This window comes from Cyprinodon tularosa, unplaced genomic scaffold, assembly GCF_016077235.1.
Source record: "Cyprinodon tularosa strain WSP-4 unplaced genomic scaffold, ASM1607723v1 ctg1458, whole genome shotgun sequence".
Classification (NCBI taxonomy): Eukaryota; Metazoa; Chordata; class Actinopteri; order Cyprinodontiformes; family Cyprinodontidae; genus Cyprinodon; species Cyprinodon tularosa.
Window position 1 is genome coordinate 1 of NW_024038285.1, and position 22,500 is coordinate 22,500.

Here is a 22,500-nt window from a genome sequence, read left to right on the forward strand (position 1 = left end):
AACAAGGAGACAGGACAACAGATTTTGACAAAAATTGTAATCTTCAATTACGGAAAAACAGCGTAGGGTAAGGCTACGGTCAGGTCCAACGAGCTTTAAGAGCTGCTTTACATGCAAAGCCTGTGGTTGATGCGCATCAAGGCGCAGCTAAAGGCAGCGCTTCTCCATGAAGTCTGCCACATCATTACATCATTACATTCATTACATCATTACATCATTACATCATTACATCATACACATTTGCAAATGTGGAGACATCCACGCCTCCAGCTTTATGTAAATAATACCATTCCTGATGCTCCAGGAGAGATTGCCTGCTGTTAAGTCAACCACGTCAGTCTGAATGCTCTCATTTGGTTCCCAGACTCATTCTCTGATGTTCATAATGAACATAACTGTACATCCTGACAGAAAAATTGTCCTAAATAGATAAACTGCTTGGGAAGACATTCGTTTAGACCGTAACCCCAACAGGCAGGAATTATTTAACAGACTCAGACATCAGTAGAAATAAAACCTCTTTGATTCAGGAGAGAATTCAACTTTATTTTTACCACATTGTCCGAAGTACACAGCAGCGAAATGAACTCTCAGCCTTTAACTCATACCCTTGGTGAGCAGTGTTGGCTTAATTCAACTCAATTCTATTCAGTTTATTTCTATAGCTCCAATTCACATCATGTCATCTCAGGTCACTTTCCAGTTCACCAGATCATCCAGTCAGATTGATTCAAAGTTTTCTATCTAAGGAAAACCAGCTGATTGCATCGACTCATTGACTCTTCAGCAATCCCTCACACTAAGCATGCTTGTAGCGACAGTGGAGAGGAAAAACTCCCTTTGAACAGGAAGAAACCTCCAGCAGAACCAGGCTCAGTGTGAGCGGCCATCTGCTGAGGCCCACTGGGGTTCAAGGAGACAGAAGCAGACATAGAAAAAGAAGCATAGATACAAAAGGCAACTGTCAACCAGCTCCACAGGCGGCCCCGTCCAGGAAACACACAGCCAGGCAGACGAGCTCCGAGCCAGCTCCCATGTCAGAGGATGAAGAGAGCACATCCAGTTAGTCACAGTCAGAGAAACAGGACTACACTGGAAAACAGGCCAAGCTCCAACATCTAGAAACAAAGGTGTTGATGGCAGCAGCACAGCTGATATTTCTCTCCAGGATGGAGTCACTAAGGGTCTTGCTCAGGGACCCAGTGCAGGCAGTGGGGCTTGAACTCCGAACCTTCGGTACACGAGCATAATTCCCTAACCACTCCCCTTTTACTGTTACATTTATCACAGCATCATCTGCAAACAAGCAGAGTCCACAGCAACCAGCTTCTGTCTCCAGATTCTCTGAGTTTCTTTATCGCGACCGGGTGAATAATGTTTGCAGAAAACCTTTATCTGATGCTGGAACCTGAGCCTGATTAACTCGCCTTGAACACATGAAGGGTGAAGATGAACGGCTGAAAACAGGTGGAGGATTAAATAATCCATTTAGAACTTATATATAAATAAAATGACATCATTATTAAGACGTGTTGCTTTGGATCAGAGATGGAAAAAGGAGGCTGCAGGATCCAGACAGCTTTACTACAATCACCAAAGCAGAACCTAAACAAACATTAAAGCTGCTCTCAGAGGAAAAACAAACTGGGTTCAGGTTTTATGGGAGTTTTATCCAAACATGGTGGAACAAACGAATCAGCAGCCAGTTCTAATCTGGTTTCCTGGATTCAGGCAGATGTTTGGTTTCTCTGGTTTTCTGTCTCTGTGACTCAGAAAGGCCTGAAGGTTTATCAGATTTACAGCCCAGAGGAGGAAGATCAGAGCCTCCGGATGTGAAACGTCCTAAGTGCTTCTATCCAGAACAGATGTCGGCCATTTTTTCTGCTGAACAGAAGATTCAGCTGCTGGATCCCTGGATGAGTTATCCTGAAACAGCAGGATTATAAGGCGACGATCATTCGGTTTACCTCCGTTGGGCCGAGAAACTTTCAGGATTATTTAAAAACAAACAGATTTTAATAAGTTGTCTGTTTTTATGTTACTTGATTGTAGATCTGTAATGACCAGATAGGAAACTCTGTCCAACAAGCAGCTTTTAAAGCCAAGATTCCAGCTGCTTGAGGTGGAAAATATGTCAAAGAAACAGAACTGTCGGGGGGAGGGGGTTGTTCCTAAGCGCTATATTTCCATTTCTACAGTTTCATTTTCCAATACAGAGCAGGATGAAAAGGTTACCCCCCAGTTCTGCACTGTGACGGTGTGATCAGTAGCTGCCCCCCCCCCCCCCCCCCCCCCCCCTCCCCGAGCAACCGCTGAGGTGTTTAATGTTTGGAACCGGCCATAAATGAGCCATGAAGACTCGTCAGGAAGTCCATTCAGAGGCTGGAGGTCAATAAGGAGGCATCAGTCCCAGAGACCCAGAAACTGAAGAACTGGAGCAGAGCAGGCCGGTTCCACGGGGCTGGAATCAACGTGCAGGATATGAAAAGATGCTCGTCTAGCATCCGACTGCTTGGCTGTAGATGCTGGCAGGTAAACGGTGCAAGACAATATGGAGACTGATGGAGATCCTTCCAGAACCAGACCCATAAACAGGCGCCGGACAAAGCAGAAAGGACAGTAAGAAGGAGACAGTGGAGGGAAGAGGCCTGAGAGGCGGGGGTGGGGGGGATTTACCATTACGCAATACTAGGCAGCTGGGGGCCTCAAGTTCCTGGGGGCCCCATAAAACTCTGTTTCCATGTATGGTTGATAAAACTATTCCTTATTTCTGCACATTAATTAAATGCCATCAGAACGCTGATAATATTAAGTGTGTCTCAGCCCCCCCCCCCTTCAGTGTCCACCATATTGGATCAGTCCATTTGCTGCACATGTTCAGAAAGGTCCAAACAGACAGCAGCAAACCATGCAAAGAGCAGTGTTGCCAACTTAGCGCTTTAGTCGCTATATTTAGCCACTTTTCAGACCCCTCTAGCACTTTGATTTCTAAAAAGCTCCTGGCGCCAAATCTAGAGACTTTTTTCTGCTACTGGAGACTTTGGAGACAACATCTGAAAGCAGCGAACTCTGCTCTCCAGAGCGAGTAGATTGGTAACCCCGCCTCCTGCTCTCCTCTATCTTGTCTGCTGTCATGATTCATGCAGCTATTATTTCATCCAAATGAAAAATGGAGAACAGATAAGCAGATCATGGCTTGTCTACAGTGAAAAGAAGGACTGGGTTATTTACTTTGGCCTTTTTGGAAACACAGGAAGGAGCAATCAGCTAAGTGAGCTTAGTGCTTGGAAAAAATCTTTCATTCCTTTAGAGACAGCATGAAAAGTCAGCTGAGTACAAAACATAGAGAGGAAAACAAGAAGAAAAGGGACAAGAAGAGAGGGACACAACCTAGAACAGATAATGGATGTCTATTCTATTAACATTTCTCTATCTGGAGAATGGGGCTGTTTGATGTGTTGTCTTCTCCATTCAGAGGGGCCCTGCCTGTCTTTGCCTAGGGCCCCACATTCCCTGTATCTGCTCCTGCTCAGAGCTCTAACAGCTGAGATCCTCCATTAGATCCAGGAATCCCAGCAGAACCAGCAGCCTGGTTCCTTCCTGTTGAACCTCCAGCATCTTTGATTCTAATGAAACTCTTCTTCCTGCTCAGCAGTAAACAGGTTGTGACTCCAGTCAATATCTCTGCTGTGTTGGACTGAAACTGCTCAGAAATGTTCAGGAAGCCAGATTCTGGTTTGGACCACAGACCACAGAGAGAGCTTCCAGGTCTGCAGAGACGCTTTATCACTTTCTGCCCTTCAAAGCTGACAGCAAAGAATTCCAGACCGCCCGGCGAGTTGGACTTTAACTTCGCCGTGGTTAAACGCAGTGGGAGCAGATCCCTGTTGGAGCTGTTCAGCATCAGCCTGGGTGTCCTGCAGAGAAGATCGCTTCTGCTTTCAGCCCATTTCAGACTCTGCAGGCCTCAGAAAGCAGGTTAGACATTCGCTGCAAGGAGGGGCCGAAGCACGGCACTGGAGGACTGATGATGGGGGCCTGCAGTCACTGAGGGGACCAGGATGTCCTCTGTTCACCGGAAGGAGTCGGTCCGGTCCGGGTCATCACAGGAACATGATGCAAGATGGCCAAAATAAAAGTGGTGCATTGAAATGGCCTAGTCAAAGTCCATACATCCTAAAATAGAAAAGCAGGGAATGTTTTTAATGTCAAAAATCTCATCTGAGCAACTTAAATGTTTAATGAGTTTAAAGTTCAGAAAGTAGCTGAAGGAACTGGACCAGAACAGGAAGTCCAGTCTGTGGACCCCAGCATGTGCTTCACTTTTCCTCACTTCCCTAACCTCCCTTCACTTTCACACAATCACACGTTGACTTTTCACCAATGCAGCAAAAGTCAAAACGTGCTGCTGAAGATTCTCAGTCATCCAGGTCAGAGTCAGTCCAAAAAACTTAAAATCGATCCTCTGGACTTTGTTTCCCAGTTTGAAGACGTTTCTCTTCCATCCAGGAAGATTTTTCAATCCAAAATGTCAGAAATAGCGTTTAGTTCCAGGTTTTATCCAGCAGCCCAACAAAGTCTGGTTTTAGTTTAGAAAACATGCAAATAGAAACGGATGAACGGGTCCCCCCCTTTGGAATGGGGGTCGCCCCTCTGAAAGGGGGGGGCCTGGACCTGGAAATAGATCTGTAGAGACTTCATGAGCCAATCAGCCAATCAGGAGAAGAGTCTGGGGGGATGTCTAATCAGCCGGCCAATCAGAGAACTCCATGCTGCTGATCATTTCCTGTGCTTTAACCGTATGCAGCCGCATCCTGACCTCCATGAGGCTGAAGAAGGAAAACCATCTCTGCTGGGATCTGGATCTAAAACTGAACTGGATCCTCTGATTAAATGATGAAACCATGGTGATGCAATAAGCTTTCATTTCTTTATCGAAGCCTTTAATATGATTGGATGATCTGATAGAAACTGACCTTAAATGACCTTTGCTGTGGCTGTAAATAAACGGAACTGAATGGAATTGCTGTGAACGTGTCAATCATCCACCGTTTGCTGAACCCGGGATGGTTTCTCTCTTCAGCATCGATCATTTTCATGTCTGTGAGGTTTACTGTGGCTTCCGTTGTGGGCGACGCCGTGGGAAACCAAACCCCGCTTTGTTTTTGTGTTTGTTTCTCTCCCTCTCTCTGGCTTCACCCTCAGGGGTTTTACTAAAACTTGCTCAGAAAAGTCAGGCTTCAATTCTGTCTCTATTCAGCTCCGACGTGTCAAGTCATGATTGCTGCGTTGCACTAAGAGTTCGGTGGCAACTCCCTGAAAATAAAAGGAAACCTCCTGTGCGTGCCAGCTGACCTCATTACCTTCACCCCTCCCCCCGTGGAAATGTGTTTCAGCCCCCCTTTGTGTGTGAAATTATTTTTTTACTATTTGACTCAAATCATCCATGAAATGAAATGAAAACATGGAAAACAAATTATTATCCAGAAATTCACTTTGATACAAAATAACAAACTTTGCTGATTAAAATAAGTATCTTAAATATAAGCCTTCCTGCTTAACTTCAAACTGTAAAAATGAATATAAAACAATAAATAAATAAATAGTGCACATTTTGGTGCAACAGCAAAGTTGTGCAAACTTGTAAACATGTTTGTTCCTTAAATGCAGTGACTGAAGGCTACAGTTGGAAAAAATCATTATGAGGATGAAGGGATTCTGGGTCGTTAATTCATGCTGTCAGCTCATTGGTCACAATGAGGATAGGGGCGGGAACAAGTTTACCGTAAGTTTTCTATCTAATGTGCTTCATTTTCTATTAGCTTTTTACTGACTATTTTCTTTCCTCCCCAAGTAATACGGGACAAAGCGACCACTAAATATGGAATGATTCAGTTTTTCGAGGGACGGTTGGCAACTCTAAGCAAGAGGAAGCTAGGAGCTCTGTTAGGCTATGTTCCTAACAGAGCACCAAGCTCTCAATCTGCAGGTTTACTAGTGGTTCCTAGAATTTCTAAAAGTAGAATGGGAGGCAGATCTTTTAGTTATCAGGCTCCTCTCCTGTGGAACCAACTATAGTTATGCTATAGTTCTGCTGCTATAGGCTTAGACTGCTGGAGGACATAGGGACCCCTTTTTCATCATTCTGCTTCATTCTATCTCTATTCTCCCACTCTGCAGAATCTGTTAGTTCAATCTCTAACGTTCTGCTCTCTCTGCTTTTTCTCATAGTAGCTTCATCTGGTCTGTTCCTGTTTGGCTGTGACTCCATCCTGGAGAGAAATATCAGCTGTGCTGCTGCCATCAACACCTTTGTTTCTAGATGTTGGAGCTTGGCCTGTTTTCCAGTGTAGTCCTGTTTCTCTGACTGTGACTAACTGGATGTGCTCTCTTCATCCTCTGACATGGGAGCTGGCTCGGAGCTCGTCTGCCTGGCTGTGTGTTTCCTGGACGGGGCCGCCTGTGGAGCTGGTTGACAGTTGCCTTTTGTATCTATGCTTCTTTTTCTATGTCTGCTTCTGTCTCCTTGAACCCCAGTGGGCCTCAGCAGATGGCCGCTCACACTGAGCCTGGTTCTGCTGGAGGTTTCTTCCTGTTCAAAGGGAGTTTTTCCTCTCCACTGTCGCTACAAGCATGCTTAGTGTGAGGGATTGCTGAAGAGTCAATGAGTCGATGCAATCAGCTGGTTTTCTTTAGATAGAAAACTTTGAATCAATCTGATTGGATGATCTGGTTGATCTGGATCTATAAAGTGACCTGAGATGACATGATGTGAATTGGAGCTATAGAAATACACTGAATAGAATGGAATTGAATCACACACAGAGAAATATCCAGATTAATGTAACTAACTTGTGGGAAAGTTAGACCTGATTAGACTTTTCATTGCTGGTATCTAATAACTTGCTTTAACAGGTTATTTGATGATGTCATAACGATGATCAGCTTCTATATTCAGGTTTTTAATAAGCTCATCTTCTTGGTGCCTTCGGCAGACGGCGTTCCTCATGTTGTGGGCGGAGCCCTGCGGCTGGGTGAAGGGTCATGGCTCTGATGAGGCCAGGCTGAACTCTGGGAAGAAATAGTCTAAACTATAATGAGCTTGTTGGAAATGTTCTGCAGATCCAACATTAGCAAACGGTTCAGGACATCTGGATGTGTTTAAACATGCAGCCGGTGTCTGGTGGCCGCAGGAATGGATCAGAACCGGACCCAGAACGTTGGACCTGTGGGCCTGAAACACTTCATCCCCAGCCGGCTCTGGCTTCCAGGTCCAGTTACTGGGGGACCCAGCTGGACTAACTGGGAACTCTGCTGAGAGATCCGCTGCTGAGCATGGAAACATAGTTGGACACGTGTCCTCGCAGAAGACGGGTCGGTTTGGACTCACTGAAGCTGGGATCAGCAGATTTTAGTTTTATGACTGTTTCCTGCAGAGCTCTGTGCCGTTTCATTGTAATAAATCTGCCTTTTCTAAAACTCTTCTTTTGAATGAAGAGAAGCGGGTTTGGACTGAGGTCCGGTTCTGTTTCCGGGCTTTGCAGAGATGAAGGAGCCTTTGTTCCTCTTTCCTTTAACAGGAACCTCATTTCCATTCCTTCAGTCTGTGCTTTCATTCATGTCCGACCCATAAACAGCTGCTGGGAAGCTTCCTGGTTCTGATAAGATTTTACTAAAACTCCACCAACCAAACGGTTCTGAATTTGGAGGATTTTGGTTTGTTTTTTCCTTTTGATGCACAGAAAAAGTTCAAAGATTTCCAATGTTTTTATTTATGAACCAAAGATCAACAGAGAACATCATTAAGAACAAAACCCCCAAAAAAACCCAGAGATGCCAAAACTAAGCAGCATAAAAACCATCAAACCTGAAGCTGGCAGGAAGTGGCGCCTCCATCCGACAGTAACTGAACCACTGACCCGATAGAACCGCTGGACCAGGTCGATTCTGAGGGCGTTACGTAGAGCCGCCTTAGCCGCAATAAAACAGGAAAAGGTTCTGATTTAGCTCCGCCTATCTGGACAGCTTCCTGTCCCACAGCATGATGCTGCCGCCACAGTTTGGTTCTTAATATGTTTCAGATTTCCTCTGTTGGCTCCACCTCCTGTTTCTGCTCCCAAACACTGATCTCTATTTATTCCCTGGATTCCTGATTGTTTGTTGGTAGTACAGGGTTAAAGTGAAGCCACCGGCAGCCATATTGGTACTCCCTAGTTAGACCGGTCGCAAGGAAACAATCTATGCGCTACAGCATCGAATAACGATGCGCGTCGTTACTGAGTGTCTCTGTGGGAGTGGAGTACCAAGATGGCGGCCGGTGGCTTCACTTTTTCCGGCCACTGGTGTGAATGCTTCGCTCCAGGCGGCGATTGTTTGTCCCGTCGATTTTCTCACGGATGTTCGTGTTTCTGTTCCCCAGGAGAGCCTCCGTCCATCGAGACCAAAGCCGGAGATTATCCGTTCATGGAGACGTCGGAGGACGGGAGGAAGGTCCCCGTGGTTCAGGCCTACGCCTTTGGAAAATATCTGGGTTTCCTCAAAGTGACCTTCAACGATCTCGGCGAGGTGGTGGAACATTCCGGAAACCCAATCCTGCTGGACAGCAGCATTCCACAGGGTGGGGATCAGGGCTTTTATTTGTTTTACTTCCTGGTTCAGATGTTCTGATTGCAGTGATTCTGAGACCAGCTCCTCTCTCTGCCCCTCAGATCCACAGATTCTGGCCGAGGTGGATAAGTGGAAGAAGAACCTGGCCAATTACACGGCGGCGGTGGTGGGAAGGACTCTGGTCTTCCTGAACGGGTCCAATGCGGCATGCCGCTCCCAGGAATGTAACCTGGGAAACCTGATCTGCGACGCCATGGTGGGGATCCGGATCAGAAGCACCAGATCCTGGAAGGATCCTCATACTGACTCCGGCCTCTGTTTCCTCAGGTGGACAACTACATCAGGCTCTTCAATGACGAGCAGTGGAACCACGTCAGCGCCTGCATCATGAACGGCGGCGGCATTCGGAGCTCCATCGATGAGCGGACCTACAATGGTAGCAGGATCGGCGCAAAGAGGGCGGGATGGTGGGATGAAGGCGGTTTGTCAGGAGGTTCTGTTGCTCTGCAGGGTCCATCACCATGGAAGACCTGCTGTCGGTTCTGCCTTTTGGAGGAACCTTTGATCTGGTGGAGCTGAGCGGTTCCACGCTGAGGAAGACCTTTGAGTACGCCGTCAGGAGATACGGAACCAATTCTGGAGAGTTCCTGCAGGTGTCAGGTACTGCTGCTCCTCTGCTGTCTCAGGACAGACCCGTGGTACCAGAACTTCCCACTGAAATCAATTTAATAAGATCCTGTTTGGACCTCCATACCTCAGACAAAACCGTCATTGAAACGGGACACAGGAAGTAGTTTTATGTCAGATTCCTTCTCCTGCTGTTCCTGAGTCACAGTTCAGGTTTTCTCAGATGTTCTGCTTGCTGTGTGATGGTGGTTCTGACCCAGGAACATTTTCAGAACCTTTTGGATTAAGCCTCCTTTCATGAGCAGATTTTCATCTCCGTCCAGGATGCGTCCCTCTGCTGGAAGACTGATGGGTTTCTGTCCAATCAGAAAGACACAAGCCTGAATGGTTCTGCAGAAACTGGACCTGAAGGTTCTGATGAACAAGGTAGGTGAAGACGGACGTGAAAGCAGAAGGTCAGCTGTGTTTGGGCGGCCCCCGACTCAGAGATGGGGAAACTAACATGGCGACCATGTACTGTCCATCCCTGGCCTCCATCATTGCTGCAGTGTGTCATCCAAAATGGCCGCCGTCTGCCATACATCATGGCTGCAGTGTGTCATCCAACATGGCCGCCGACTGCCATACATAATGGCTGCAGTGTGTCATCCAACATGGCCGCCGACTGCCATACATCATGGCTGCAGTGTGTCATCCAACATGGCCGCCGACTGCCATACATCATGGCTGCAGTGTGTCATCCAAAATGGCCGCCGCCTGTCATCCAACATGGCCGCCGACTGCCATACATCATGGCTGCAGTGTGTCATCCAACATGGCCGCCGACTGCCATACATCATGGCTGCAGTGTGTCATCCAACATGGCCGCCATCTGTCATCCATCATGGATTGATCCATGTTCGTAGTCCTCCTCAGCCACCGTAGCTCCTCTGCTGTCAGGAAATCTTTCATCTTCCGGTTTGCTTTTCCAAACACAGCGTTCCAGCTGGTGAGGAGATGGAACCAGGCTGATGGGCATTTCTCAGACCACCTTCAGTGGTTTTCTGGTGGTCTAAAGTAGGAACAGGAAGGAGGATGGGAATAATGGGAATGTTGGGAACAGTCAGGTGGTTCTTCTCCTGCAGGACAGCAGCTCCAACCTTTAATTCTGGTTTAGTGGGATTCTATGTACTGGTTTAACTGGACTTTAACTGGTTCTGTGTCCTGTTCCAGGAATCCACGTGGAGTTTGACGTCTCCAAACCAGTAGGAAATCGTGTGAGGAGCCTCAGCATCCTCTGCACCAGGTGTCGGGTCCCGCAGTACGAGCCGGTCCAGGACGACGGCCTCTACACGGTGGTTCTGCCGTCCTACCTGGTGACGGGCGGAGACGGGTTCGTCGTCATCCAGAACGAGATGAAGAAGCACAGCAGCGGTGAGAACCCCGCCCACTCCTACTGGGTGAACCGGTTCGGACCGCCTCTGCTGACCCGCTTCTGTTGGTTCTTTCAGGTGATTTGGACATTTCCGTGGTGTCGAGTTACATCACAGGGAGGGGGCGGGTTTATCCGTCTCTGGAGGGACGCATCAAGGTCTACAACTCGGCCCGTAGACTCCAGCTCCCGCTCTTCTCACTGGTTTCACTGGTTTTACTGCAGTCTATATGGAGCTGGTGAGGGAGCCTCTGGAGCTCCAATCAGAACCCAACCAGAACCGATCCACTTTGGGTTCTACATGTGGCATTCAGTCAGAACTGATGTGATCCTGTTTTCTGTTTCCAACCTTCCAAACGTTTCCTGTGAGGGAAACAGGCGGTGCACTACCTCTCATAACCACTAGGGGGCCTCTCTGATTAACGCAGCTTAAATTAAACTCCTCCCACCAGTAGGAGGCGCAGCTTCCTGGAGACATGTTAGATGTTCCTGCTTCCTGTCCCTGCAGTTATTTTAAAGCCGCATCGTCTGTTCACACTTTCTGATCCAAATGGACCAAACAGGCTTAACTTGGTAAAACCAGAATCGTTTCTGGTTTTGTTTTGGCCAAATTGTATCGTTTTAAGGGTGTGAAAACTTTTTAGGGAACGAAATAAACAGTTCTGACCCAAAAGCTGAGATGTTTCTCAGGAACGCACCCTGGTCTGGAGGGTTTTGGGTCAGAACTGAATCCACCACAGAAGAAGAATCTTAATTCTTTCTGGCACTGTGTTCCCCACAGCATGATGCCGCCATTCCATGCTTCCCTGTAGGTTTGTTTGTAGGGTGTGGTGGATCTGTGACAGAAGCCGGTTCCTGCAGCTTGAAACGTTAGCAGGGAGGTGGACACTTTAGGTCCACTTGGTTTCTGAACCCAAAGTGATCCACTTCCACCATGGATCCAGTTAGATATGAAGATCCGGATGTTATGGATCACTTCCCTCCTCTGTGGTTCAATGGATTCTCCCTCAGACGAAAGCAAAGAACTTTAATGTTTTTATGGGTTCTGCTCTGGCTTAAGTCCAGAAATGTCTCTGCTCTCTGAATGCTAACGCTCTAGAAGAATCTGGGTCCGTGGGCCGAACCAGAAGCAGGTTCCCCTCAGCGGAGCAAGGCGGACGAGGCACTCGTACCTCAGCTTAGCGTAGCTCCTGGTGAACCTCATGCTCCTTCCTGGCTGGGATCCTCATGAAGTGCACCAGTTCCCAGAACCTCTGAAGCTCTTTGTTCTGAAGTTCTTCTGGGTTTCTGAAGGTCTTTTCACTGAGAATCAATTATTGTAATTTTGTCTCCAAAGTGGAACCGCCCCTCAGCGCCCCCCCATGGTGTCTTGGATAATTTCTTCTACATTGGATCAGTTAAAGCTGGACATACACTGCGATGTTTTTAATCGTTGCACGCGGCTACAGCTCACACTGTCCAATGAAATCACAGGGTTTAAAAGTTCACAGCTCACCATGTTTGTTCTCATGCTGTGCGACCCGACGCTCTGATGCGATCTACCTGCTCACACTCTACGACTAAAGACCTTTGCTACACCCTGTACAGCCATGTTAAGATCGCATCAGAGCATCGGGTCGCACAGTGTGAGAACAAACATCGTGAGCTGGGAACTTTTAAACTCTGCTGTTTCGTCGTGGAGTTTGAGCTGCAGCTGCGAGCAAGGATTGAAAGTATCACACGGCGTAAGGCCGGCCTTAGTTAGAAAGGAGCTTTCAAAGCAGAACCAGGCGAGTTCTCTGACCTGTGGGGTTCCACAAGGCTCGGTTCTGGGCCCATTTAGATTCTCCTCCTCTGTCCCTCCATCAGCTGCTTTCATTCAGTCTTGTCCTCCGATCTATGCAGAAGAAATCTAGTTGTTCATCTTTTCAACAGAACCAGTTTGTCCACCTCAGTCCAATTGGTTACTGGGTCTTTAATGGTTCTGGTTTTTCAGGACCAACATGACAAAGAAGTTGATGCCAACTGATTGTTTCTTGTTTCCTCTGATCAATCAGCTTCTTTGTGTTAAAGCTCCAATCAAACCTTTTTGTAAACAATAAATGATCTTAATCAAATGTTCAGCCTGGTGTTTGTGAGTCACTGAAATATGATTATTGGCTCTTTGTGAACAGAAGCTTTAAATGAAGCTGATCTGATTTAAATCGGATTCACAGGATTTTTCCTGTTTGGATTTGGAGGATACCTGATGTATCTACAGAGGATGTCGGCGGCATTGATCAGGCTGCCGGCAGCGGTTGACGCCCTCACATAGGCTTTGAACGAGCAGGACCGGGAGCTGAGCCGTATGCTGGGTGCGATTGAACGCAGGCTGGCTGCGCTGGCTGAACTCAAAGGTGAGATGGGATAATATCTTGGATGTGAGCGCTCGCTTCAAGGCGGAAAAACCCAACAAATTTGGAATATTGGATTCGCCACGTAGAACCAACAAGAAAAGACTAAAGGCTGATGGGAAATTCCCGTGCAGCCTGCTCTCAAAACAAGTGATTCGGACTCTTCCTTATCAAACCTCTCCTGGATGTTATGGCGCATTTCCGAATTCTCCCAGTGGTGCCCGACTTTACACCAGTAAATAAAGTGAATGTGATTGGTCGATTATGAAGGGGGCGGGATTGTTGTAGCGGAAGGTTTCCAAGCGAGTTTGGTTGTGTCCGTTTTGTCGGAAGCATCTTGCTAACCAGTTAGCAACTCAGTGCTAGTAGGTTCCCAAGTGGAAATTCCATTGGGACCAAGTAGCACTAAGATGCTAACCAGTTAGCAACTCAGTGCTAGTAGGTTCCCAAGTGGAAATTCCATTGGGACCAAGTAGCACTAAATTGGTGACTTAGAAACGACGCTGTCAAGGAACGCTATGGACAGCGGAAACATGCAAGAGGAGGAGAGTTTAGTGTCGGAGGTCGTGGATGAGTCTCCTCCGTCATCCATTTTTTATTTAGAGGAGGAAAGCGGGGACGAAGATGTTGTGGAAGAGGACGCCAGGGCGGCAGAAGCTTGGTTTGGTGTAGAAGGCTTCCAGCCGTACATGTTTGAGCCCTCGCCTCGCAACGCTGCCAGTTCTGTTAGCTCTACGCCTGCCGAAGACACAGACGTCCATCCCCGTGAACACTGGGACGCAACTCAATGGGAAAGGAAAGGATTCTGGTTTCAACCGTTGCGTATATTAGCTGCGACACATGAATCAAGATGCTATGACCAAAAACATTTGATTGACAGATGACCGTTGATATATGATTGGCCGAATTTAGGCGTTCAGGCTGACGTAGAACTAACTGGCCTGCAGAAGATAACGGAAAAAACACAGATTTTAACTTTGGGGACAATATGGTCTGATAAAGAGAACATTTATATATATATACATTTAAAGTAGAATGATTTGATATTTTAATATGATTTCCCTACGACTTTAAGATAACCACGCCCCTTTAAGGGCTCAATGTTAGGCCACAGAGGAGCCAATGAGGAATTCCTTGAAGAGCTCCGCCCACCCTTCCATTCCCTGAGCCATGGGGGCGTGGCCACAAACTGAGGCCTTAGAGCCGTCTGTCCTGCCGTTGCCATGGTGAATCATGTTTCATGAGAGCTTCCTATTGGCTTAGGCTAAACTGCGGGTAGGACGGCCATCTTTTCAGACTCTAGCCTAATGTTGAGCTAGAGTCTGTTGTCGTAGAAACCAGGTAACCAGGAAAGCTGTTCCTGGTTTTCTATAATTGACTTTTTTAATTCGGATGTACAAAAATAAAAGAAAATAACTGCGTTTCTTTAGCGTTTACTGAATAAATACAGAAATAGATGAAAGGTTTGAAATATATAAATGAGAAAATTTACAAGATAAATACTGAAATGACCGAAAAGCTAAACTTAGATTAAATCAAGTTAAAGTAAAACGCTGCCTTTAAGTTCAGATGTTTGTAAAGTGAGCTTCTCAGGAGTGACAGCGGTGACAGCCAATCACACAAGAAAAGACGGAGGGCCAATCAGGAGCTTGTGGTCTTTGGTTTTCCGCTTGGTCCTAGTGCTCGACGAATATCTGAGCATCGTAGTGTAACTCTGGTCGTTTCCCAATTGAGTTTAGTCTATTTGTCCTTCCAGTATTCCTGCACTTCTAAACATTTCCAAAGAAAGTGGCTCTGATCTGCTCCCCTCACCGTCTCCTGCCTGGTCATTCTGTAAATTTATTTAATTAATTTATAAAATCCTCCCAGTGTTTTCCCGGCAGAATTCCCTCCACATCCTGCAGCTGGCAGCGGTTTGCTGAGCATCACATATGTTCATCCATTCCTCGCCACATCGTGAAACCTTAAACTCTGACTCGTATAAACAAGGTTCCTCTGTTCTATTTTTAGACGCTTCACAAAGTGTTAATATCTCCTCATTCAGTTGTTCTGGAAGATTTCCTTTCTTTACTTTTAGGAAGTATTTTCTTTAGGAAGTATTTCGCTCAGCTCTTCTGTCGAAGAGCTGAGCGAAAGTGGAAAAAGGACAAATTGCAAATATCTTTTCAATTACTGAGAGAGTGTTGGCGTCATTACCAATCCACTGTGAAAGAGGCTAAAAGAAGATATTTTTCCGATATTGTTCTTTTAAACTGTGGTAAGCCTTGTGTGTTGTTTAAAGTTATCAACTCTGCTCTGAATGCACCTCAGACTGTAATTGAGGCCTCCCCTGCTGTGTGTGAGAACTTTCTTCACTACTTTATTGATAAAGTCACTTCTACCAGAGCACTTATTTCACCTCCTGCTTCTGATCCTTCGGTGTTTGTCCCCTGCTCTGCTGTGTTTGACATGTTTGAACCTGTGAACCTGCCTTTTGTGCAGGAGATTGTGGGTCACTTGAAGCCTTCAGGGTCTCCAGATGATACTGTCCCACCCCGATTTTTTAAGGAGGTCTTTCCCACTATCGGGCCATCGTGTCTCACAATTATTAATAGCAGTCTGTCCTCTGGAGTAGTCCCTTTAAATCTTAAACATGCAGTCGTGCAGCCTTTATTAAAAAAACCTGGGCTGGATCCTACTGTTCTGTCGAATTTTAGGCCTATCTCTAAGTTGCCTTTCTTCTCAAAAATCTTAGAGAAGATTGTTTATTCTCAGCTCATGGACTTTTTAAATGAACAAAATGTTCTTGAGATTTTCCAATCTGGTTTTAAAACATTGCACAGCACAGAATCAGCGCTTTTAAGAGTTTTTAATGACATCTTTTTAGCTACTGACTCTGGACACTGTGTTGTCCTTGTACTTTTAGATTTGACTGCAGCATTTGATACAGTGGACCATGAAATCCTGATTGCTCGTTTGGAACAGTGGGTGGGCATCATGGGCTTAGCACTGGAATGGTTCATGTCCTACCTGTCACATCGGACTTTCTGTGTCAGCCTTGATGACTCTGTGTCCTCCACTGCTCCTCTCTCATGTGGGGTCCCACAGGGCTCCGTGCTTGGCCCTCTTTTATTTTCTCTCTATCTACTCCCACTTGGCTCCATTCTCAGGAAACATGGCATTTCCTTTCACTGTTATGCTGATGACAGCCAGATTTATGTCCCCCTCAAAAAGGCTGATTCCTACTCTGTTGAACCACTGTTAAGGTGTTTACATGACCTTAAAGCTTGGATGTCTTTAAATTTTCTGAATTTTAATGAAGAAAAGACAGAAGTCATGGTCTTTGGTGGCACATCTGTGACCCCCTCCCAAGTTGATCTCGGTTCTCTATCGCAATACAGTAAACCAACTGTAAGAAACCTCGGGGTAAAAGTGGACTCAGACCTTAAATTTGACAGCCAGATAAAAGCTGTAATGAAATCTAGCTTTTTCCAGCTAAGGTGGCTGGCAAAGATCAAACCAGTCCTTCAGAGACGGCACTTTGAGACAGTAATCCACGCCTTTGTGACCACTCGGCTGGATTACTGTAATGCACTTTATGTGGGGATTGCTGGGTCCTCAATTGCTCGTCTTCAACTTGTTCAAAATGCTGCTGCACGTCTTTTAACTGGCACACGCAAGTACGAGCACATTTCACCTGTTTTAGCTTCACTCCACTGGCTGCCCATCCATTTTAGGATTCATTTTAAAATTCTTTTATTTACTTTTAAAGCCTTGAATGGCCTTGCCCCAATTTACCTCTCTGAGCTTCTGCACCCCTACACTCCCAGCCGATCTCTCAGGTCAGCTGATCAGACGGCGCCTAAAGCAAGGCTTAAGCTCAGAGGGGATCGAGCGTTTTCTGTTGCAGCTCCAAAACTCTGGAATGCATTGCCGCTGCACATTAGACAGGCCACCTCTCTGTCTCATTTTAAAACTCTTCTTAAAACCCACCTCTTTTCTTTGGCTTTTAACACCATGTAGAGTGTTGATTTTATGTACACATGTTGATTTTATGTATACACATGCATATTTTTATCCTGTGCGGGCAGTGCTTTTATTTTATTTTATTACTTTTATTTATTTTAGTTATTTTATCTTTTTGTGCAGCACTTTGGAAACCTTGTGTTTATTTAAACCGTGCTATATAAATAAAGTGGAAACGTGTCGAAGTCATCGTAGCTACGATACTTTCAGACTTTGGAAACTTTTCATTTTCACTTTAAAACAGAACTTTAAAGTTTTCTTTATTAAGGACTCTAGAGTTGGGGTTTAAGTTTTGTCAATAATTTCTTTCTTCTGCTTTTAACATTATTTTAACCGTAAAATGGCCGCTGATGGATCCATCAGGCTTTTAGATGGAAACTGACTTTTGTGAATTTATTCCATGTGTGCAGATTTAGAGGAAGTTTGATTAAATATCAAGTAAACGGCAGAAAACAAGAAGGAGATCCATCTGGGAGACAGATGACACACTGCAGGGAGCAGGAGGCCTCAGCTGGAGGAGCAGAGGGAGTAACCTCAGCCCTCCCTCCCCCCACTTCCAATAAAAGCTTCCTGGATGGGAAGCGAAACATCTTCAAACGTAGAAATGAAATCCTGTGGATTTTATTTTTTTAAATCTTTTTTTTAGAACAGCATCAAAAAGGAAAGAAGCAGAAATAAAACATAAAAACTTTATAAAATCATTATGTTGGATTCCTGTCAGCTGTTTTCAATCAGCCTTATTTTATTTCTCCTTTTTTAGTTTCGTTTTTTTATTTGTTTATTTAAGGGTTTCCTGTTTTTAGTTTTATTTTTTTGTAAATAAAGTTAAAAATAAAAACTTGGCTGCTGTTTTAAACTCAGTGATGACGACCAGGCACGTGATTGGCCGAGCTGAACATGAGGCGGGCAGCGATTGGCTGGTTGGACTGACTCTGGTTTCACTTCCAATCAGAAAGACCATTTTTTCAGGTACCATACTATCTTTATTGTATCTCTTATATCCGCTGGTTTTCGCTGTTCTTATTCACAAAAAAAGAGCAAAATACAAATTTATAAAAAAAAACAAAACAAACATATAATAGAAATAATAAAATTAAGCAGTAAAGGTGAAAAGAAAATGTGTGTTTCCTGGACGGGGCCGCCTGTGGAGCTGGTTGACAGTTGCCTTTTGTATCTATGCTTCTTTTTCTATGTCTGCTTCTGTCTCCTTGAACCCCAGTGGGCCTCAGCAGATGGCCGCTCACACTGAGCCTGGTTCTGCTGGAGGTTTCTTCCTGTTCAAAGGGAGTTTTTCCTCTCCACTGTCGCTACAAGCATGCTCAGTGTGAGGGATTGCTGAAGAGTCAATGAGTCGATGCAATCAGCTGGTTTTCCTTAGATAGAAAACTTTTAATCAATCTGACTGGATGATCTAGATCTATAAAGTGACCTGAGATGACATGATGTGAATTGGAGCTATAGAAATAAACTGAATAGAATTAATGTTTTTCTCCAAAGTCATGAGTGGAGACAGAAGAGAATCATCTATACTCCTAACCTCAATAAAACATGCAGTAAAATGGATGAAATATTAATTCTATATTATTTTATCTTTATTAGTATAGATTAGCCTCTAACATAAACTGAAGACCGTTCTGCCACCTTTCATGAAAGATAAAAGCGGAATCTGAACGATTCTTGTTTCGACCAGCTTCCTGTTTCCCAGCCATGAAGATCTCCTGCCTCAGCGGACCGGACCGGACCTCCACCTAAAACCAGAACCCTCTGAGAAGCAGACAGACTCAGGCAGCAGGAGGGAGAATAAATATGTGTTTATTGGTTCTGGAGCAGGAAGTGGAGCAGGAAGTGGAACAGGAAGTGGAATGTAGCTTTGTCTGGGAGTCGGCAGGAGATCTTTGAAGAGGAGCTGAGGTCGATCCGCCTGACCCGCCCCGGTCAGACGATGAAGGCCTCCCTCGGACCCTGCTGAGGAGCACAGCAGCTGTCAGCTCTGTCCGGGTTTAAAGTCATCATGTTTTCTCCACAGTCTAACTGCAGACATGTTCGCTGCTTCCTGCACGTTTTTTCCATCCGTTCATCAGGATTGATTCTGATTTAAAGGAACCGGATTTATTCTCCAACAGTAACTGAGAGAACAAGTTTGAATTTATCTACATGTCCCTTAATGCTCCTCATGCTTTATTCTCTGATCCATTTCCTGCTCATTAGTTCACTCAGGTACGCTGGAGGAATAATCTGGCACTGATGGCTGGTTGGTGGCTGGTTAAATAGAGGCTGAAGTAGGTGGATCAGATGAACGCTAATGAGAACTGGGCGGAGCTGGGCAGGTGGATGAAATGAGTGATCAAGCCGGTCATCAGCTCCAAGATCAAGACAATGTGAGGAGAATCTAGACTCTGTTATCTCTTTGTTTGTTTGGGTTTTTTTTTTAAATAAGAAATATTTATAAAAATGGCCGTCCTTATTGTGGCATTTCTATGCTGAAAGAACTGAAGTAACACTTCATTTGGATGGGATTAAACTGATTTCAGATAATAAAGTAAAAAATCTTGGTGTTGTTTTTGATCAGGACCTGTCATTTAAATCCCATATCAAAGAGGTTTCTAGAATTTCCTTCTTTCATCTGAGGAATATTGCATAAATGAGCAATCTCCTGTCCAGGGGTGATGCTGAGAAACTAGTCCATGCATTTGTTACTTCAAGGCTGGACTATTGTAATTCTTTGCTATCAGGAAGTCCACAAACTGTAGTTAAAAGCCTTCAGCTGATCCAAAATGCTGCAGCCAGAGTTCTGATGAAAATGAAAAAGAGAGATCATGTCTCTCCTATCCTGGCTTCTCTTCATTGTTTAGTTACAGTATTATAGTAAATATGCTGCTATAGTCTTAGACTGCCGGAGGACATGGGGACCATTCAGCCTCATTATATATCTGGGGATTAATTGGTTTATTCTTATTGTACCAATTCCAAACTGTTCTATTCCACAGAGGCTCATATATTTACATACTTCAGCTGTTAGTTATCTCACCACCTCACCGTTCTTTACCTGGAACCACTTTAATGTACGAAACCAAATCCATTTCTGAATAAATCACCTTAAATCTCTGCCTTAATTCTTTTTTTCCTGATCCACTGCATACATGTTGATGCACGTTTTCTCCTTTTGACTCTTCAGTCGATGTGAAAAGTGAATTTCTCTCTCAGATCAATAAAGTTCATCTCATCTTTTCTTATTAAGCAGCTTCTGGATTCATTCTGGAAGAACTTCCAGAAACATGATGTTGGAATCCAATGAAAGCAGCCTGGGAACCACTGACCACTCAGAACAGGTTCCCCACAGCATGATGCTGCCATCACCATGTCTGAACGTTGCTGCAGCTTCATCGGACCACATCTGTTCTACAGAACTTTGGATCAGAGGAAGCTTCTCTTAATGGTTTCATTAATCCAGCCTGGAATAACCATTGACATGGATCATTTTTCAGACCTCCACCCTCATGGTGAGTGGATGGAAACTGGACCTGGTTCTGGAAACTCTCTGAAGTGATCTGGGTGTTTTTAGAACTTCTCCCTGATGATCACTGGAACCCTCCGCTGGATAAAGCGCTGGCTAAGTCAGAGGCGGGACCTTCAGGGAGGAGCCGTCAGGTTCTACTCAGTGCGTGCGGCTGAGCGCCTGCTGCATCTTTACCTTGTTGAGTTCAGGAAACAGCTCCAGGATGGCGATGTCCAGCAGGACGTAGGTCATCTGAGGAGGAGAAGGAGATTCATCTCTGACCCGGCTGATAGAACATGGTTCTGTTCCAGTTTCTCCTTCCTGGAGCAGCTGGGAAACGTTACCTGCTTGTTGAGAAGTGGCTGCTGCATTCCGTGGAACAGCAGCTCCATTCCTTCCTGCCTGGAATCTTCTCCGATCAACTTCACCACCAAGTCTGGAAGCAAACGCAGCTTCTGTCAACGATTCACCCCGATTAACGCTTCCCGCTGTCCGAACCCACCGAACTGGCCCGGTACCGGCACAGAGCTCATAGCACCAAGGTTCTATAGCACCAAGGTTGTGCAGCATCATGGTTCTGCAGTTTCACGGTTCTGCAGCATCATGGTTCTGCAGCTTCACGGTTCTGCAGCTTCACGGTTCTGCAGCATCATGGTTTTGCAGCATCACGGTTCTGCAGCATCACGGTTCTGCAGCATCATGGTTCTGCAGCATCATGGTTCTGCAGCATCATGGTTCTGCAGCATCACGGTTCTGCAGCATCACGGTTCTGCAGCATCACGGTTCTGCAGCATCACGGTTCTGCAGCATCACGGTTCTGCAGCATCACGGTTCTGCAGCATCACGGTTCTGCAGCATCACGGTTCTGCAGCATCACGGTTCTGCAGCATCACGGTTCTGCAGCATCACGGTTCTGCAGCATCACGGTTCTGCAGCATCACGGTTCTGCAGCTTCACGGTTCTGCAGCATCATGGTTTTGCAGCATCATGGTTCTGCAGCATCACGGTTCTGCAGCATCACGGTTCTGCAGCATCACGGTTCTGCAGCATCACGGTTCTGCAGCATCATGGTTCTGCAGCATCATGGTTCTGCAGCATCATGGTTCTGCAGCATCATGGTTCTGCAGCATCATGGTTCTGCAGCATCATGGTTCTGCAGCATCATGGTTCTGCAGCATCATGGTTCTGCAGCATCATGGTTCTGCAGCATCATGGTTCTGCAGCATCATGGTTCTGCAGCATCATGGTTCTGCAGCATCATGGTTCTGCAGCATCACGGTTCTGCAGCATCACGGTTCTGCAGCATCATGGTTCTGCAGCATCATGGTTCTGCAGCATCATGGTTTTGCAGCATCATGGTTCTGCAGCATCATGGTTCTGCAGCATCATGGTTCTGCAGCATCATGGTTCTGTGTCTGCTGCCCTGTTCTGGAGGTCAGTGTCGGCACCGAGGAGAGAATCTGGACTCTGACCTGGTAAATACTTCATCATCTCCTCAAACGTCTGCTTGGCTCGCACTCGTTTCTCCTCTGCCGTCCGTTCCTGGTTGTTCTCACAGAACACAGCATCTGGACCAACAGACAGATGGGAGAACTATCAGAACCGGTCCGGAGAGCAGCGGGTTCTAAGGTTCTGGTACCTCTGAGCTGCGTGATGAGCGACAGCAGCCGGTGCTCCTGCAGCACGGCCTCCAGCTTGGACTGCAGGTTCTGATCCATGTAGGCCTCAAAAGTGTTCTTGAACAGGATCCGTCCAGCAGCCAGGATGTGGTGCAGCCAGTCCGGCATACGGAACACCACCCGCCCTGAGGAGAACCCAGAACCAGGGGTGAGAACCCAGGACACCCGCCTGACTCAGCCGGATCAGAACCGTTTCTGTAGCGACAGCGCCCCCTGCTGCCAACCGATCAACAACAAACCAGGAAGGTTCTGGTTCCTCCAGCAGATGGAACCGGGCGGTTCTGGGCCCAGAGAAAGGTTCTG

The 22,500-nt window shown here is 46.0% G+C and overlaps 2 protein-coding genes across 3 annotated transcripts in view; one reads left to right on the top strand and one right to left on the bottom strand.

Annotated features, from left to right (window-relative positions):
• Nucleotides 1-8,292: 8,292 nt before the first annotated feature.
• Nucleotides 8,293-12,089, top strand: LOC119779331 (5'-nucleotidase-like). The gene is made up of 6 exons (XM_038278934.1): nt 8,293-8,617; nt 8,709-8,863; nt 8,935-9,043; nt 9,118-9,267; nt 10,447-10,647; nt 10,725-12,089. The coding sequence occupies exons 1-6, from the start codon at nt 8,308-8,310 to the stop codon at nt 10,886-10,888; spliced, it is 1,089 nt and encodes a 362-aa protein (XP_038134862.1). The 5' UTR covers nt 8,293-8,307; the 3' UTR covers nt 10,889-12,089.
• Nucleotides 12,090-18,816: 6,727 nt separating this feature from the next.
• LOC119779332 (sorting nexin-14-like) overlaps nt 18,817-22,500 on the bottom strand; it is a 16,850-nt gene continuing 13,166 nt past the window's right edge. The window contains exons 24-28 of one of the 2 annotated variants that reach the window (XM_038278937.1): nt 22,158-22,322; nt 21,991-22,086; nt 20,863-20,954; nt 20,714-20,770; nt 18,817-18,984 (exon numbers count right to left, since the gene is read on the bottom strand). In XM_038278937.1, coding sequence (XP_038134865.1) covers nt 18,958-18,984; nt 20,714-20,770; nt 20,863-20,954; nt 21,991-22,086; nt 22,158-22,322 — 437 coding nt within the window. In that variant the 3' untranslated portion in view covers nt 18,817-18,957. Of the gene's footprint in view, nt 18,988-20,713; nt 20,771-20,862; nt 20,955-21,990; nt 22,087-22,157; nt 22,323-22,500 lie in introns of both variants that reach the window. The other variant, XM_038278936.1, reaches the window with a different exon arrangement.

Coding starts and splice junctions, on each gene's coding strand:
- LOC119779331 (XM_038278934.1), top strand. CDS start 8,308: ATGGCGGCCGGTGGCTTCACTTTTTCCGGCCACTGGTGTGAATGCTTC. Junction 8,618..8,708: donor GGACAGCAGCATTCCACAGG/GTGGGGATCAGG, acceptor TCTGCCCCTCAG/ATCCACAGATTCTGGCCGAG. Junction 9,044..9,117: donor CGATGAGCGGACCTACAATG/GTAGCAGGATCG, acceptor GTTGCTCTGCAG/GGTCCATCACCATGGAAGAC.